We start from the raw sequence: 16,057 nt of genomic DNA, 5'->3' as shown, positions 1-16,057 counted from the left end.
GAGCAGAGACTGTGAGCTCCTTGAGGGCAAATAGGTGTGGTGGCTCACGCCAAGATCGTGCCATTGCACTCCAGCCTGGGCAACAGAGTGAGATTCTGTCTCGGGAAAAAAAAAAAAAAATGTGCCTTCACTGATTTGTGTATGTTCTGTTCCCACTCAGACCCCACCAGCATCATCACAAAGGAGCCCCTGACTTTCAACTCTGACAGTATTTACCAAGTGACATTAAATACCAGTGATTGCTTTTACTGAGTCAGTGGTAAAAACATTTTCCTCTACAAGGTTTGCTACTATACTGTTTAACTAAATTGCCTTAGTTACTTTACAAAATTATAAAGTAAAATTGTAAACCTTAGTTCACTGAAAAATGCCAGTACTTCTCACTGTATCAGAAAAACTCAAATAAAATACTTTTATCCCTGACTTTTCCTGGAGACAGTACCTCTTAGTAAACAAATATTATCTTTTGATTTTGAGACAGTCCTAAGTACAACTTGTTCAAGGAATAATAATTGTTTGCTAAAAATTAGAACTCTAACTTCTCATGCATTCAACAAGTATTTGTTGTTTACTTACTATGAACAAGGTGTATGCCAAAGACTGTTCTTGGCACTGGAAATAGAGTAGTAGAGAAAAATAAAAGACATAATAATCCCTACCCTCCCAGGCCTTATATCCTGGCAAAGGGAAGACAGTGAAGCAGAGAAGGGGGAAAAACAATTGCACAAGGTGGGGTGAAGAGAGGTACAGGGAGAAAGCAAAGATCACAAGTTTAAAGAGAGTGGTCAGGGGCCGGGCACAGTGGCTCATACCTGTAATTCCAGCACTTCGGGAGGCCAAGGCTGAGGATCCCTTGAAGCAGGAAATCAAGACCAGCCTGCATGGCATACTGAAACTCCCATCTCTACAAAAATTTTAAAAACTAGCTGGATGTGGTGGTGTGCACCAGTGGTCCCAACTACTTGAGAGGCTGAAGCAGGATTGCTTGAGCCCGGGAGTTTGAGGCTGCAGTGAGCTATGATCGTGCCACTGCACTCTAGCTTGGGTGACACAGCAAGAACCTGTATCAAAAAAAAAAAGGAGTGCAAAGACCTCACAGAAAATTACATTTGAGGAATGACCCGAGGAGCTATTGGGATGAGTCACGTGGATTATCTCTGGGAAGAACATTCCAGGCAGAGGCAACTGGAGGCAACTAAAATATTCTTCTCTAAAATGCTGGAGATTATAGTGAAAAGGTTAAAAGAGGGACATATTCTGCAGGGACATATTCTGCCACTTCTTTCTGCCTTGGTCAGCTCGTAACCAGAGCTCAGAGACAGCACTGCCAGAGGACCCAGGAACAGACTTTACACTTCCCATCAACTTACCTTCCCGCATTTTCTCACCTTTCGGAAGCCTGAAGATGGTCTTTTCTTTGTCTTGTCACTAGATAGGATTCGTGGCTCTTAGTTAAAATACTATTTAAGCAAAGCCCCTAAGCCACTGCCTAGAGAGGGAAATACTTTGGAATTGAAGTCTGTCCTGCGCATTGGGTACAACACACATTAATAAACTTCCGTTTATTTTTCTTTTGTTAATCTGACTTTTATTTTCAGGACAGTGTCTCAACTAAAAACCTAAAAAGGGGAAAAAAAGAAATTATGTTTTCTCCCCTGCACAACAAAAGCCTTGAAGAGGCCATGTGTGGTGTTTTGGATTTTCTAGTACCCACACTTAAGACAAAGAAAAAAGAACAGGGGATATTAATTGTAATAATATATTTTATTTAACCTAATATAAAATATTTCAAAATATGATCAATATAAAAATTATTGAAATATTTTACATTTTTTCCTACTAAGTCTTCAAAGTCCAGGGTGCATGTTGCACTTACAGCACATCTCAACTGAGACTAGTCATATTTCAAATACTCAGCCATGTGTGGCTACCTTATTGGACAAGGAAGGTCTGTTTTTCCCGATTGTCCCAGTAATACCCTTTATAGCATACACAAACACACACACACAAACACACACACAGAGAGACACATACACACGTGTTTATGTACAGAATCCAAGCAGGGATTACATTTTTATTTTTATTTATTTATTTATTTATTTTTCAGGACAGAGTTTCTCTCTTGTTGCCCAGGCTGGAGTGCAATGGCGCGATCTCGGCTCACCGCAAGCTCTGCCTCCTGGGTTCAAGCAATTCTCCCGCCTCAGCCTCGCGAGTAGCTGGGATTACAGGCATGTGCCACCACACCCGGCTAATTGTGTATTTTTAGTAGAGACGGGGTTTTGCCGTGTTGGTCAGACTGGTCTTGAACTCCGGACCTCAGGTGATCCGCCCACCTCGGCCTCCCAAAGTGCTGGCATTACAGCCGTGAGCCACCGCACCTGGCCATTTATTTTTTTATTTTTTTATTTTTTATTTTTTGGGGATGGAGCTTCACTCTTGTCACCCAAGTTGGAGTGCAATGGCATGATCGCAGCTCACTGCAACCTCTGCCTCCCAGGTTCAAGTGATTCTCCCGCCTCGGCCTCCTGAGTAGCTGGGATTACAGGCGTGCACCACCACGCCTGGCTAATTTTTGTATTTTTAGTAGAAAAAGGGTTTCTCTGTATTGACCAGGCTGGTCTTGAACTCCTGACCTCAGATGATCCACATGCTTTGGCCTCCCAAAGTGCTGGGATTACAGGTGAGAGCCAATGCACCCGGCCTACATCTTTATTTTAGTTGTCATGTCTCTCAGGCTCTTTTAATCTAGCAGAGCAACCCCAATTTTTTTAAGCCTTCACACATTAATATATTTGAAGAGCATATGTAGGTATATTCTGTAGAATGTCTCAAATTTGGGATATGTTTTAAAGTAGAGCCAATACATTCGTTGATAAGTTGAAAATGAGATATGAGATAGATAGAAGCCAAGAATGAATCTAGAATTTTTTACCTGAACGACTAGAAGGATGTAATGCCAACTTCCAAGATACAGAAACTGAGAAGCAGCAGGTCTAGGGAGGAAGACCTGGAACTCTGTTTTGGACATGTTAAAACTGAAAAGCGTCTTGGACATTCAAATGGGGATATCAAGTTTGTGACTGAATGTGAGTCTGGAGTTCAGGTGAGAAATCCAGTTAAAGATATAAAGTTGGCGCAGGCATAGTGGCTCATGCCTATAATCACAGCACTTTGGGAGGCCAAGGTGGGAGGATTGCTTGAAGCTAGGAGTTCAAAACAGCCTGGACAACATAGTGAGACCCCCGTTTCTTAAAAAAAAAAAAATTAACAATTCGCTAGGTGTGGTGGCCTATAGTCCCTGCTACTCAGGAAGTTGAGGCAGGAGGATCACTTGATTCATGAGATCAAGGCTGCAATGAGCTATGATTGGGCCACTGCACTCCAGCCTGGGCAACAGGGCAACATGTCTCAAAAAAAAATTATATATACATATAATTAATGTAATATATATATATAATATATAATATATATAACTCGGAGTCTTCAGTGTATGGGTAATAGTTAAAGCCATAAACTGGTTTATCTTATCTAGGAAGTACAGATAAAGAAAAAAGGGCCGGGCATGGTGGCTTACGCCTGTAATCCCAGCATTTAGGAAGCCTAGGTGGGTGGATTGTTTGAGCCCAGGAGTTCAAGACCAGCCTGGGCAATATGGCAAAACCCCATCTCTACAAAAAAATTAGCTGGGCGTGGTGGTGTGCACCTGTGGTCCCAGATACTCAGAGGGCTGCGGTGGGGGGATCACCTGAGCCCAGGAGGTCGAGGCTACAGTGGGCCAAGATCATGCCACTGCACTCCAGCCTGGGGGACACAGAGAGACCATGACTCAAAAAAAAAAGAAAAAGAAAAAAAAATAAGAACACATACGAAGACTGATGAGCCTTGGGCCCTCCAATATTTAGAGGTCATAAAGAAGAAGAGGAACCAGTAAAGGAAAATGATGAGTGGCCAGGAGGAGAAAAATTAGGAGTGCGGTATCTTAGAAGCTGGGTGAAAAGTGTTTCAGAGAGAAAGGAGTGTCAAATGCCAAAGACTGACAATTCAATGACCCTGACAGGCAATGTCAGTGGAGTCAAGGGGTTGAAATCTTGTTTGGAATTCATCCAAGAAAGAATGAGAAAGACTGGAGATGGTGAGTATAGCAGCTCTTTAAAGAGCTGTACTGTAAAGGGGAGCGGGGAAGCTAATGTGCAGCCGCTGCGGGAAGAAAGCATATGAAGTCAAGAGAGTTTTCTTTCTTTAATGAGAAAAAAAGTATAGTGCGTTTGTTGATAATGCAAAGGGTCCAGTTGAGATGGAAAAATTACCAAGATAAGAGAAGAACCGTAGAGCAACATCCTTGAGTGAGGTGAGAGGAGCTGATTGACATCTACTGCACAAACAGAGAGGGTATCCATAGTAACAGGAGGAAAGACAGAGTCTATGGGTGCCATAGACGCAGATAGGTGGGTGGATGCACTGGTAAGAGTTATGCAAATTCTCTTTTCATTGCTTCTATTTTCTCAGCAAAATAAGATAAATCTATGATGTAGAGAAATCTCTTTGGGTAGAAAACAAGCAAAAGAGGTAACAATACTATGAAAGATCGATGGAAAGAAGCAAAGTACATGTTGGAATAATCAGACTAGAATGTGCAAGTTCCAAATATACCCTGCCTGAGCAAAGGTTCAAAGACAGTAGTGAGATTCATGTGCATTACGGGAAACAAGTTTAAGTTGAGGTTTTGCACACCAGAGAAACGAAAGTAAAATTGTTTAGTCCAAATAGTAGAAGGCCCTCAATGACAAGCTGAAGAATTTAGGCATATGTTGCTTTCCCCTGGTTTGTATATTCCATTCCACAGTGTTGCTAAGTGATGCATTCCAGAGTTCTTGACTGTGAACTCCTGTGACTGCCAGTGGTGTACCTGAAGGACCATTGGCCTTTTTACACAATGGCTAGCAGCCGATTTTCTTGTACGCAAATTTGGGTTAAGATGTATGGATATTTTGCGGGGCTGTGTCGGCGTCTCCAGAAATTCTGGCGTGTCACTTTTAAGGGCTTTTTTGTTAAGAAGAAAGGAAAAAAAATCCCTTCAGCTGAGACTTATTTTCATGAGGAAAAAATTGTTGTACTTGGCCAAGTGTTGATGAATGAATCTCTACCCATTGAGAAGAGAGCTCAAGCTGCCCAGAAAATTGGACTGCTGGCCTTCACAGGTACTGATCTAAATGGCTGTGCTAAAATGAATGTTTCACGACACTCATTTTATAACACTGTAGTTTAGTAATTTTTCTTAGCTGTAATCTTAAAATTCTGATAACATTTCATTGGATGAGGAATATTTGCTAAGCGAACACAGCCAGGTTTTATTTACCTTGAAATACTCACTTTTGGCCGGGCACGGTGGCTCATGCCTGTAATCCCAGCACTTTGTGAGGCCAAGGCGGGTGAATCACCTGAGGTCTGGAGTTCGAGACCAGCTGATCAACATGGTGAAACCCCGTCTCTACCAAAAATACAAAAAATTAGCTGGGCGTGGTGGTGCATGCCTGTAATACCAGCTACTTGAGAGGATGACATAAGAGAATCGCTTGAACCTGGGAGGCAGAGGTTGCAGTGAGCTAAGATCATGCCATTGCACTCCAGCCTGGGCAAAAAGAGCAAAATTCCATCTCAAAAAAAAAGGAAAGAAAGAAAGAAAGACTCACTCCTGGGTGCTTGCTTAAAGGAACCAGGGAGGAGACCAGCAAGCAGAGACCTTCCCAGGCTTTTCATGTCACTGCTTGCTTATCAACACACACTTTCTGGTCTTCATGGCAGCAGCATGGGAGGTGGGGGAAAAAGACAGTAAAATTCGAAATATCCAAAGTATCCTCTATAGGGCAACAAGAATATGAACATATAAGCATTCCAAAGTGTTACTAGCTACTAGATACACCAAATACTTCTGGAAATGCAAATACTTGTTTTACAGGAGGACCACCTGCTGGGAAATTTGCAGCTGAGTACATGGAAGAAGTGGCTCACTTGTTGCAAGATGAGGAGTTGGCACCAAGAATAAAGATCCTGCTGCTCCAGAGTGTGGCATGTTGGTGTTACTTAAACCCTGTCAGCCAGAAAAGAGCCAAAAGTCTGCAACTTATTCCTATTCTCATTAGTTTTTTTGAAGGCAGATTCGAGTCTACTATCAAAAGTGAAATAAACAGCTACCTCCTCCTTAAATTTTGGACTTGTTACGTTCTCTCTGTCATGATGTGCAATAACTTGTCTTACATCAAGGAGCTTAAAAACCACAGTGCTCTAAAATATCATTTGCAAATGTTGGCTGCTGAGAATTGGTCTGGATGGACAGAGAATTTTGCAGAGGTGCTGTATTTCCTAATTGGTTTTCACAGGAATTAGTTTCTCTAAGTCCAATTACATGTTGCAGCTCTCTGTGCCATTGTATTACCCTGGAAAACTGAAATAAACAATAAAAGTCGATGTTTTCCTTTGTAGTTGAAGAGTTCTGTATAGATTTTCATACAGTTAACTGCAATAATCAAACTTCAGAAAAGCAATGCTGTTTAAAATTACCTCATAGAGACAGCCCATTGAGCTTGCTCATGAGTGTATTCTTTCCCATTAGGAAATAAAGATGTTAAAGCATGCAGTTAGATACAATGGGAAATATGAATGAAACCACCTTTGCAAAAATGATGACAGTGAGAAAAATCTTGACAGCGAAAGAAAGTTGACCTCACTGACGCCATCTTGCTTCTAACCTCTAAGCTGCCCTTGTTCATTCCTGGGCATAGGCCAAACTAACTTTGGGAAGAATTTAGTTCATAGTTTAACTATGAAACAAACATGATTACCTAGACTCTTCCCTGAAACAAACTCCCTCCTTGCCTGGGGACCAGACTGCTTTTATAAAACTAACACATTAGCCACAGATTGGAAATTATGGCTCAGGAGTCATGCAGCCAGAGGCCACAAGGTTCCAACCTCCCCGGTTGCACCTACAGATTAGTATTGAAAAACCTAAGATTAGTATTTGAGGTATTTTTCAGATCCTGCATTCTGATGGATCAGCTGGCACCACCCAGACTGCCAAGCTGGGTCTTCTGATCTTATGGTCACCAACCAGCAACTGACTCAGCACAAGAGGACAAGTTCCAGCCTCCTATGATTTCATCCCCAACGGAACCAATCAGCATTCCCCACTCCCTAGCCTCCTGCCCATGAAACTATCCTTAAAAAACCCTAGCCTCCAAATTTTCAGAGAGGCTGATTAGAGTAATAATAAAACTCTGGTCTCCCATTTAGCCAGAGTTTAAAATCTTTCTCTATTGCAGTTCCCCTGTCTTGATAAATCTGCTCTGCAAAGAGCAAGAACTCATGGGGCAGTTACATGAATACTTGTAAAATTACAGAACTGGAATTATTATTTTTTGCCACCTATTATACAAAGGCTAGAGAGAATGTCTATCCCCAATGTCTACCATTAAATCATGAAACTCTTATTTTCTAATATATCTTTTTTTGAAGATGATTAAAATTATGTATTTTACAATTGATTTCCCATTGGAAAAAAATATGCTGGTAATTTTTTTTAACCTTATGCTTCTGTGTGGTAAAAAAAAAAAAAATTATTAAAAGTGAAAAAAAAAGATCTCATAAAAATTAAGTTCATAAAATGGAAATTCATCAGAAGATGCATCATGTATATAACTGTTAGGAGCAATGGTGCACTTTGGGAGTTACTAGATGACATTAAACCAAGGCACCCAGAAAGGCCAAATCCTAGCCCCACCCACAGCCGCCTCCTGCAGCAGGCACTATTGACCCACCTGAATCCTTTCAGCTCTATTTCAGTACAGAACCTCTGGTGGTGGTGCTTTTGAGATGGTTCTCTGGCTATCAGAGCATGATCTGGTTGCACATAGGGCTGACTGGGAATTAGCACTAGAATTAGCACTCCTCTTGCCTACCTCTACCTGCAGCAGCCCGCAACTCCACTGGCACAAATGTTTGGATGGAGATGGAGTGCGTGTGTTCCGACACCTCAAGTTAGGTAGGCTCTTAGATTTTCATAAAAAGATGTTATTCTTTCTGTTTTGTCTACTAGATAATCTGCAACAGAATACCTGCACTCTATGTGTGTTAACCAACCTCATCAAAAGTTTTATTCGAAAAAATAATATTGGCAGAAAAGTGCCTAAGGGATATGTACCTGATTCTCTAACTACACTAACACCTGCCTCTAGCTTCAGTTGCAACCATAATATTGAATTATGTACTTTCATCTTTCACAGACTTGCTTTGACTGAGCTGTGCTTTAGTGTTAGGCACAGAGGGGGCTATTAAAAAAAAATGTCATGTAGATTCGTGATCCTCACTTCTATTTGGGATAGGAATGTTGTGGGGGATGCTAATCACATCATCAGATGGGGTTTCCTTAAGAAGGATCTGGAGGGGAATTTTCTCAGATCTTAGACCAGAAAAATCTATGTTCTGCTGAGCAACTGTACATTTCCATTCTTTGTGGTTTTGTGAAGTATGGAATGTAGAGTTTCTCAGCTAGAATCTAGTTGATAGGAATACATTAAGGGTTGGAAATTGGAAGTTCCATTTAGATACTGAACTACTGCCAGCAATTACTTTTTTTCTTTTTTCTTTCTTTCTTTCTTTTTTGAGATAGCCTCTTACTCTTTCACCTGGGCTAGAGTGCAGTGGTGCAATCATAGCTCACACCACTGAGCTATGAACATTATCAAGACAGGGGAATTGCAATAGAGAAAGAGTTTAATACATGTAGAGCTGGCTAAATGGGAGACCAGAGTTTTGTTATTACTCAAATTAGCTTCTCTGAAAATTTGGAGGCATAGATCATACATAACCTTGAACTCCTGGGCTCAAGCAATCCTCCTGCCTCAGCCTCTCATGGAGCTAGAGTTACAGGTGCAAGCCACTATGCCCTGCTAATTTCTTTTTCATATATATATACACATATATGTTTACACACACGTTTTTAAAATAGAGATGGAATCTCGCTATTTTGCCCAGGCTGATCTCGAACTCCCAGGCTGAAGCATTCCCTCCTGCTTGGCCTCCCAAAGTTTTGGGATTACAGGCGTCAGCCACCACATTCAGCCTTTTAATGCTTTTAAAATTAAGTTTTTATTTCAAAGTAATGCACATACACAGTTTAAAAAGTCAAATAATGTAAGGCCTCTAGTGAGAAACAGCAGTCTCTGAGTCCCTTCCTCATTTACACTCCCAGAGGGAACCATCTGAATTCTTTCAGTTGTTTCTTCTGGTATTTATTTATCTTCATATTTCTAAATAATTTATATACATTGTTAATTCTTGTCTTTTTTTTTCAATTTTGGGGATTTTTATTCTTCCTTCTGAATAGGACAGATGGAATTTGGCATTCTAACAGTCATCTTGCCTACCTCCACCTGTCCTACTCTTCCTCTCTCGATGTAATTACGTCACAATTGCTGATTTAAAAAATATGATAGCTGGGCACAGTGGCTCACACCTGTAATCCCAGCACTTTGGGAAGCTGAGGTGGGAGGACTGCTTGAGGCCAAGAGTTTGAGACTAGCCTGGGTAACATAGCAAGACCCATCTCTGTTATAAATAAATACATTAAAACCAAATAAGATTAATTCATTATTTTTCAAGGCTAAGTCATACAGGATGTTATGATTACACTTCCTTCTTTCCACAGCTCTGTTTTCTCTGGAGTTTTTGTTTTATTTTGTTTTTGAGATGGAGTCTCGCTCTGTCGCCCAGGCTGGAGTGCAGTGACACGATTTCGGCTCGCTGCAACCTCCGCCTCCCAGGTTCAAGTGATTCTCCCATCTCAGCCTCCCAAGCAGCTGGGACTACAGGCACGTGCCACCACGCCTGGCTAATTTTTTCATATTTTTAATAGAGATGGGGTTTCATCATATTGGCCAGGCTGATCTCAAACTCCTGACCTCGTGATCCACCTACCTCCGCCTCCCAAAGTGCTGGGATTACAGGCGTGAGCCACCACGCCCAGCTGGAGTTTGTTTTTTACTTAGTTTTCTGAATACCTATCACTACTTTATTCCCACACCTCCCTCTATATGTCTAACATCTCTCAATACAATCATGCATTAAGTAACTGTCAGCTCCAGCTCCACCATCCTCTTGCTCCAATCTGGGCCTGCCCTATAGCTAACAAATACAGTATTTTAGGGGTTCCCTTCAACATCCAGGACCCCCCATTACCCCTCTCATCTTGAAGCTTCTGTTTCCTGTATACTATCTCTTCCCTTTTCCTGGTTCATTCCAACATTTTAATTTCAAAATTTTTCAGTAGTTTCCAGAGAAAGAATGAAGGGGAGGTAAATGTTTTGAGCATTTGCATGTCCAATGATGTCTTTATTCTTCACTTGATTAGTAATTTGACTTCAGCCTGTCCCTGAACCAAGAGAAGCAGCTGAGAACATCAGTGCTCTGTGCAAGCCCTCACTCCCCAGAAGAAGGGAAGAGCTGAGGCAAGCACCTGAGGGCTATTCTTCCCAAAGGTAAGTCCCTCTTCTCCACCAAAACAAGGAGTGTTGCAGCTATTGGAGATTCCTACTCCAGGAAGAAAACATTAGATATGGAAAAGAAGCATATATGCAACCAATTAAAATGTATAAATTCATGTAAGGATACAAAGAAAAGAAGTAGCTTCTTCTGTATCTTTCCAGAAGTATTCTATCTATATACAAGAAAATATACATCTATCCCTTACGTCGTCCTTGTTTTAACATATAGTAGCATTCTATACATACATAATTTATTTCACACTTGGTTCTACATCTTAAAGAGTTTGATTCTTTTCTATTGCTTCAGAGTATTTCATTGTATGACTGTACTATACAGTTGACCCTTGAACAATATGGGTTTGAACTGCTCAGGTCCACTTATATGAAGATTTTCTTCTGCCTCGGCCACCCGAGACAGCGAGTCTGCCACCGAGACTCCTCTTTAGCCTACTCAATATGAAGATGATGAGGATGAAGACCCTTATGATGAACCACTTCTGCTTAATGAATAGTAAAAAATATTTTCTCTTTTTTATGATCTGCTTAATTCTTTTCTCTACCTTACTTTATTGTAAGAACACAGGATATAGGCCGGGTGCGGTGGCTCACGCTTGTAATCCCAGCACTTTGGGAGGCCGAGGAGGGTGGATCATGAGGTCAGGAGTTCGAGACTATCCTGGCCAACATAGTGAAACCCCATCTCTACTAAAAATACAAAAATTAGCCGGGCATGGTGGCATGTGCCTGTAGTCCCAGCTACTCAGGAGGCTGAGGCAGGAGAATCGCTTGAACCCAGGAGGCGGAGGTTGCGGATTGCACCACTGCACTCCAGCCTGGGAAACAGAGCGAGACTCCGTCTCAAAAAAAACAAACAAAAGAAACACAGGATATAATACACATAACATACAAAATATGTGTTAATCAACTGTTTATATTATCAGCAAGGCTTCCAGTCAACATTAGGCTAATAATTAAGTTTTGAGAGAGTAAAAAATTATATGCAAGGCTGAGCATAGTGGCATGCCTGTAATCTCAGCTACCTGTAAGACTGAAGCAGGTGGATCACTTGTACCCAGCCTAAAAAACATAGGACCTTACCTCAAATAAAAAACTAATTTCAGCCGGGTGGGGTGGGGCTCATGCCTGTAATCCTAACACTTTGGGAGGCCTAGATGGGAGGATTGCTTGAATCTAGGAGTTCGAGACCAGTCTGGGCAACATAGTGAGACATCTCTACAAAAAAAATCAGCCAGATGTGGTGGTGTGTGCCTATAGTCCCAGCTACTTGGGAGGCTGAGGCAGGAGGATCACTTGAGCCCAGGAGGCAGAGGTTGTAGTGAGCCAAAATTGTGCCACTGCACTCCAGGTGACAGAGTGAGACCCTGTCTCAAATAACAATTTCAAAACAGAAAATTTATCTAGGTCAGGTGTGGTGGCTCACGCCTGCAATCCTGGCACTTTGGGAGGCTGAGGTGGGCAGATCACCTGAGTCCAGGAGTTCGAGACCAGCCTGGCCAACATGGTGAAACCCCCGTCTCTACTAAAAATACAAAAATTAGCCAAACATGGTGGTGTGTGCCTGTAATCCCAGCTACTGGGGAGGCTGAGGCAGGAGAATCACTTGAACCCAGAGGCAGAGGTTGCAGTGAGCCAAGATCACACCACTGCACACAAGCCTGGGTGATAGAGCCAGACTCCATCTCAAAAAAAGAAAAAAAAAGAAAAAAGAAAAATTATCTAAATTTTAAAAGCAGAAGATTGCCAAAGAAAATTTGTATTAGCCAGGTGTGGTGGCACGTGCCTGTAGTCACAGGTACTCGGGAGGCTGAGGCAGGAGAATCTCTTGAACCCAGGAGGCAGAGGTTGCAGTGAGCCGAGATGGCGCCACTGCACTCCAGCCTGGGTGACAGACCTAAGACTGTCTCAAAAAAAAAAAAAAAGAAAAGAAAAATTTATATGCAGATTTTCAACTGTACAGGTGTTGGCTTCCCTAATGGCTGCCTTGTTCAAGGGTGAACTGTAATTTATATAACCAGTCCTATACTGATGAACATTTAAGTTATTTCCAATATTTTGATAGTTCAAAGTTGTAATGAATAACCTTAAATATGTGTAATTTCACATGTGTGAGCATATCTGTTGAATAAGTTTCTAGAAATGGAATTGCTTAGCCATACTTACATCTTTTTCTTTTGTTTTATTCTGTTCCCTGCATTGTGACTTTTGCCTCAACTTCTGTTGACTCTGCTTGGTCAGCACGGGATTATGATGTTTTTTACAGCTTATTGTCATTTTAATAAGGTTTGGGAAAGAGAGAAATTAAATGGCTCTGTTCAATTAACATGTTTAACCAGAAATTGCTGAAGGCCTCTCTGTGACAATGTTTAGAGAAATTTTGGTTAACATTTTATCTACAGAAGATTAGTTTATAAGGTAGTCTAATAATATGTTCTATTCAAATTCCTTTTTGGTCTCTGGAACCCCTTTAAGTTGAAGGAGGTAAGATACAAGGTTCAGATTCGAGCTGAGGCATTTTTACTCTAAACCTTGAATTTTAAACTGGCTTACCAAAGCTTTAACAACAGTGATTTTGTTTTCCTTTGCTGTCCCTTCTAAGTTCATCTCTCCCAACTTTTGAGTTTTCCTAGAAACAAATCAGAGGATTTGCTTAAGGATTTGATAGATATTATTTGGGAGGTGATCTCGGGAACTAGCAACAGGGAAGGGAAGAAAGCCAATAAAAGATGTACTATGAAGAAAGCTGCCACTGTAGGTAAACAGAAGCTTAATCCTGATGGGGAACCATCTGGTAAACACACAACACACACGCCTTAAAAATTATTTCATTCAGAGGTCCCAAGGAGCTCAGATATGTATACACCAATTCTTATCCTTCTTGGTTGGCCTAACAACCTAATTAGTTACAACCTAAAAGTCAACTGAAATATCTTGAAGGGTGTGGGATAGGCAAGGAAGTTTTCTAAACAAACCAAAAGTACAAGGGCCCTAAGGCAGTGTGGTGGACGTTTGTTGCTTTTTGGCTCACTAGAATTTATTATTTCTTCTAATAACACTTCAGTTTATTTGGGGGAGATATCTTACCCATGGTGTAGTCTTATAATTCATTTCTAGCTGCTCTTGGGTTAGCTTTTCTCTTCCCTTCCTATAATTATCCTTTATTTGATCTCACTGCATCCACCTCCAAAAGAATTGAAAATAATTATGGTCCATCCTTTTCTAGCTCTTGACCTTGAAACTAATTCCAAAGCTTCACCATTAAGCATTATGTTAAGCATGGGTAGCATAGTTTATTTCAGGTTAAAATTTTTTTCTTTTCCTAGCTTACCAAGGGTTTTTACCAGAAAGGGTGTTGAATTTTATCAATGCTATTTTACCATCTATTAAGATGATATGCTTTTTCCCCTTTAATATAAAGAACTTCATGTTAACTAATATTGTAGCAGTCTTGCATTCCTGAGATAAACCCTAACTTGGTCATCGTTTTCTTTTAGTAGATTAGACTTGCCATTTATGATTTTTCAATCTGTATTAATAGGGCTCTAGATTCTCCCACTCCAACCTTACGATCCATCCTCATTACTTTCTTTTTTTTTTTTTTTTTTTTTGAGATGAGGTTTCGCTCGTTGCCCGGGCTGGAGTGCAAAGACGCGACCTTGGCTCACTGCATCCTCCACCTCCTGGGTTCAAGCAATTCTCCTGCCTCAGCCTCCCAAATAGCTGGGACTACAGGCACGCACCACCACGCCTGGCTAATTTTGTATTTTTAGTAGACGGGTTTTCACCATGTTTGTCAGGCTGGTCCTGAATTCCTGACCTCAAGTGATCCGCCCACCTGGGCCTCCCAAAGTGCTGGGGTTACAGGCATGAGCCACTACATCCGGCTGGTCCATCCTCAAATCTTGATATCAGTTATGCTAGCCTTGTAAAACATATTGACAAATTAGTTCAGTCTAATCCAGGCTTCATGCATACTGTTTTTCCAACTGATTCTTATCCATTTGCCATTTCCTTAAGGAAGCTCGATTGCATTTTATTAAACCAACTTCAAAGAACTTGTTCTAACAGGCCAGGCTTGATTGACTCCCTGACCCTTTCTCCAAGGTATTTTCATTGACATGTTTTTTGTTTTGTTGAGACAGAGCCTCACTCTGTTGCCCAGGCTGAAGTGCAGTGGCGCAATCTAGGCTCACTGCAACCTCTGCCTCCCAGGTTCAAGCAATTCTTGTGTGCCTCAGCCGACCGAAGAGCTGTGACTACAGGTGTGCGCCACCATGCCCAACTAATCTTTTGTATTTTTAGTAGACACAGCATTTTGCCATGTTAGCCAGGCTGGTCTCGAACTCCTGTCCTCAAGTGATCTGCCTGCCTCAGCCTCCCAAAGTGTAGGGATTACAGGCGTAAGCCATCACACTCGGCTGACATGTTATACAAACATTTGATACCAAATTAAAAATCAGACTCACCTTCCACAGGAAATTCCTACAAATTCTCCATCAGTAGGGTCAGTTCCCAGGGACTAGAAGCTTAAAATATGTCGCCCAAAACAGCCCCTACATGACCCCTAGGCAACTACTAATCTGCTTTCTCATTATACTTTGTAGTTTTGTGATTTTAAATAAATGGACGCATACAGTATGGATTTACCTGGCTTCTTTCACACAACATTGAGATTTTTGTCCCCTTTTTTATCGCTAAATAGTATTCCACTGTATGGTTATACCATAATTTATCCACTCAGTTACCAATGGATATTTGGGCTATTACAAATAAAGCTATGAAAATGTGTGAACTAATCTTCATGTGGACATATGCTTTCATTTCTCTAGGGTAAATACCCAGGGGTGGAATGGCTGAGTCATATAAAATGTGTATGTATAACTTTTAAGGAATTGTTCAGCTTTTCCACAGCAGTTGTAGCATTTAGCATTGCCACCACCACTGCAAGAGGGTTTCAGATGCTTCACATCCTTAACACTTGATAGAGTTGTTTTTATTTTTCAAACTTAAAACAATTCTGAAAGGTATGTAGCAGTATCTGGTTGTCATTTAATTTGCACTTCCTTAATGACTAATGTTGAGCATCTTTTCATGCACTTATTTTCTATCTCATACATAACCTAGTTCTTTCTAGATACAAATCCTTTGTTGGCTATGTTCTGCAAATATGTTCCCCCAATCTGTTCTTGCCTTTTCATTTGCTTGTCTTTCAAAAAGTTTTTAAAATTTACAAAGTTTAATTTGAAGTTGATGCTTTTTTGTGTCCTATTTGAGAACTCTCTGCCAAACCCAAAGTCACTAAGAACTTTTCTATATAATCTTCTAGAAGTTTTACGGTTTTAGCTACTACCTTAGTTTTTTAATCCCCTTCAATTCCCTCTCCTTTTGCTCCCCACCATCAAATTCTGGCATTTTACAAAAATACTTTCTATTTGTCAAGTCCCTATTCTACTTACCTATTTTCTTTCTTAACCATGCTAAAGGCCTCTCAACTGATT

The 16,057-nt window shown here is 40.9% G+C and overlaps 1 protein-coding gene across 1 annotated transcript; it reads left to right on the top strand.

Annotated features, from left to right (window-relative positions):
- Positions 1-4,801: 4,801 nt before the first annotated feature.
- On the top strand, positions 4,802-6,482 carry ARMH2 (armadillo like helical domain containing 2). Its single transcript, XM_009241481.4, has 2 exons — positions 4,802-5,201; positions 5,960-6,482. The coding sequence occupies exons 1-2, from the start codon at positions 4,937-4,939 to the stop codon at positions 6,385-6,387; spliced, it is 693 nt and encodes a 230-aa protein (XP_009239756.3). The 5' UTR covers positions 4,802-4,936; the 3' UTR covers positions 6,388-6,482.
- Positions 6,483-16,057: the final 9,575 nt, after the last annotated feature.

Source organism: Pongo abelii, chromosome 5 (genome assembly GCF_028885655.2).
Source record: "Pongo abelii isolate AG06213 chromosome 5, NHGRI_mPonAbe1-v2.0_pri, whole genome shotgun sequence".
Taxonomy (NCBI): Eukaryota; Metazoa; Chordata; class Mammalia; order Primates; family Hominidae; genus Pongo; species Pongo abelii.
The sequence above is the reverse complement of the archived record's forward strand: the minus strand, read 5'-3'. Positions and strand labels throughout refer to the sequence as shown.

Coding starts and splice junctions, on each gene's coding strand:
- ARMH2 (XM_009241481.4), top strand. CDS start 4,937: ATGGCTAGCAGCCGATTTTCTTGTACGCAAATTTGGGTTAAGATGTAT. Junction 5,202..5,959: donor TGGACTGCTGGCCTTCACAG/GTACTGATCTAA, acceptor CTTGTTTTACAG/GAGGACCACCTGCTGGGAAA.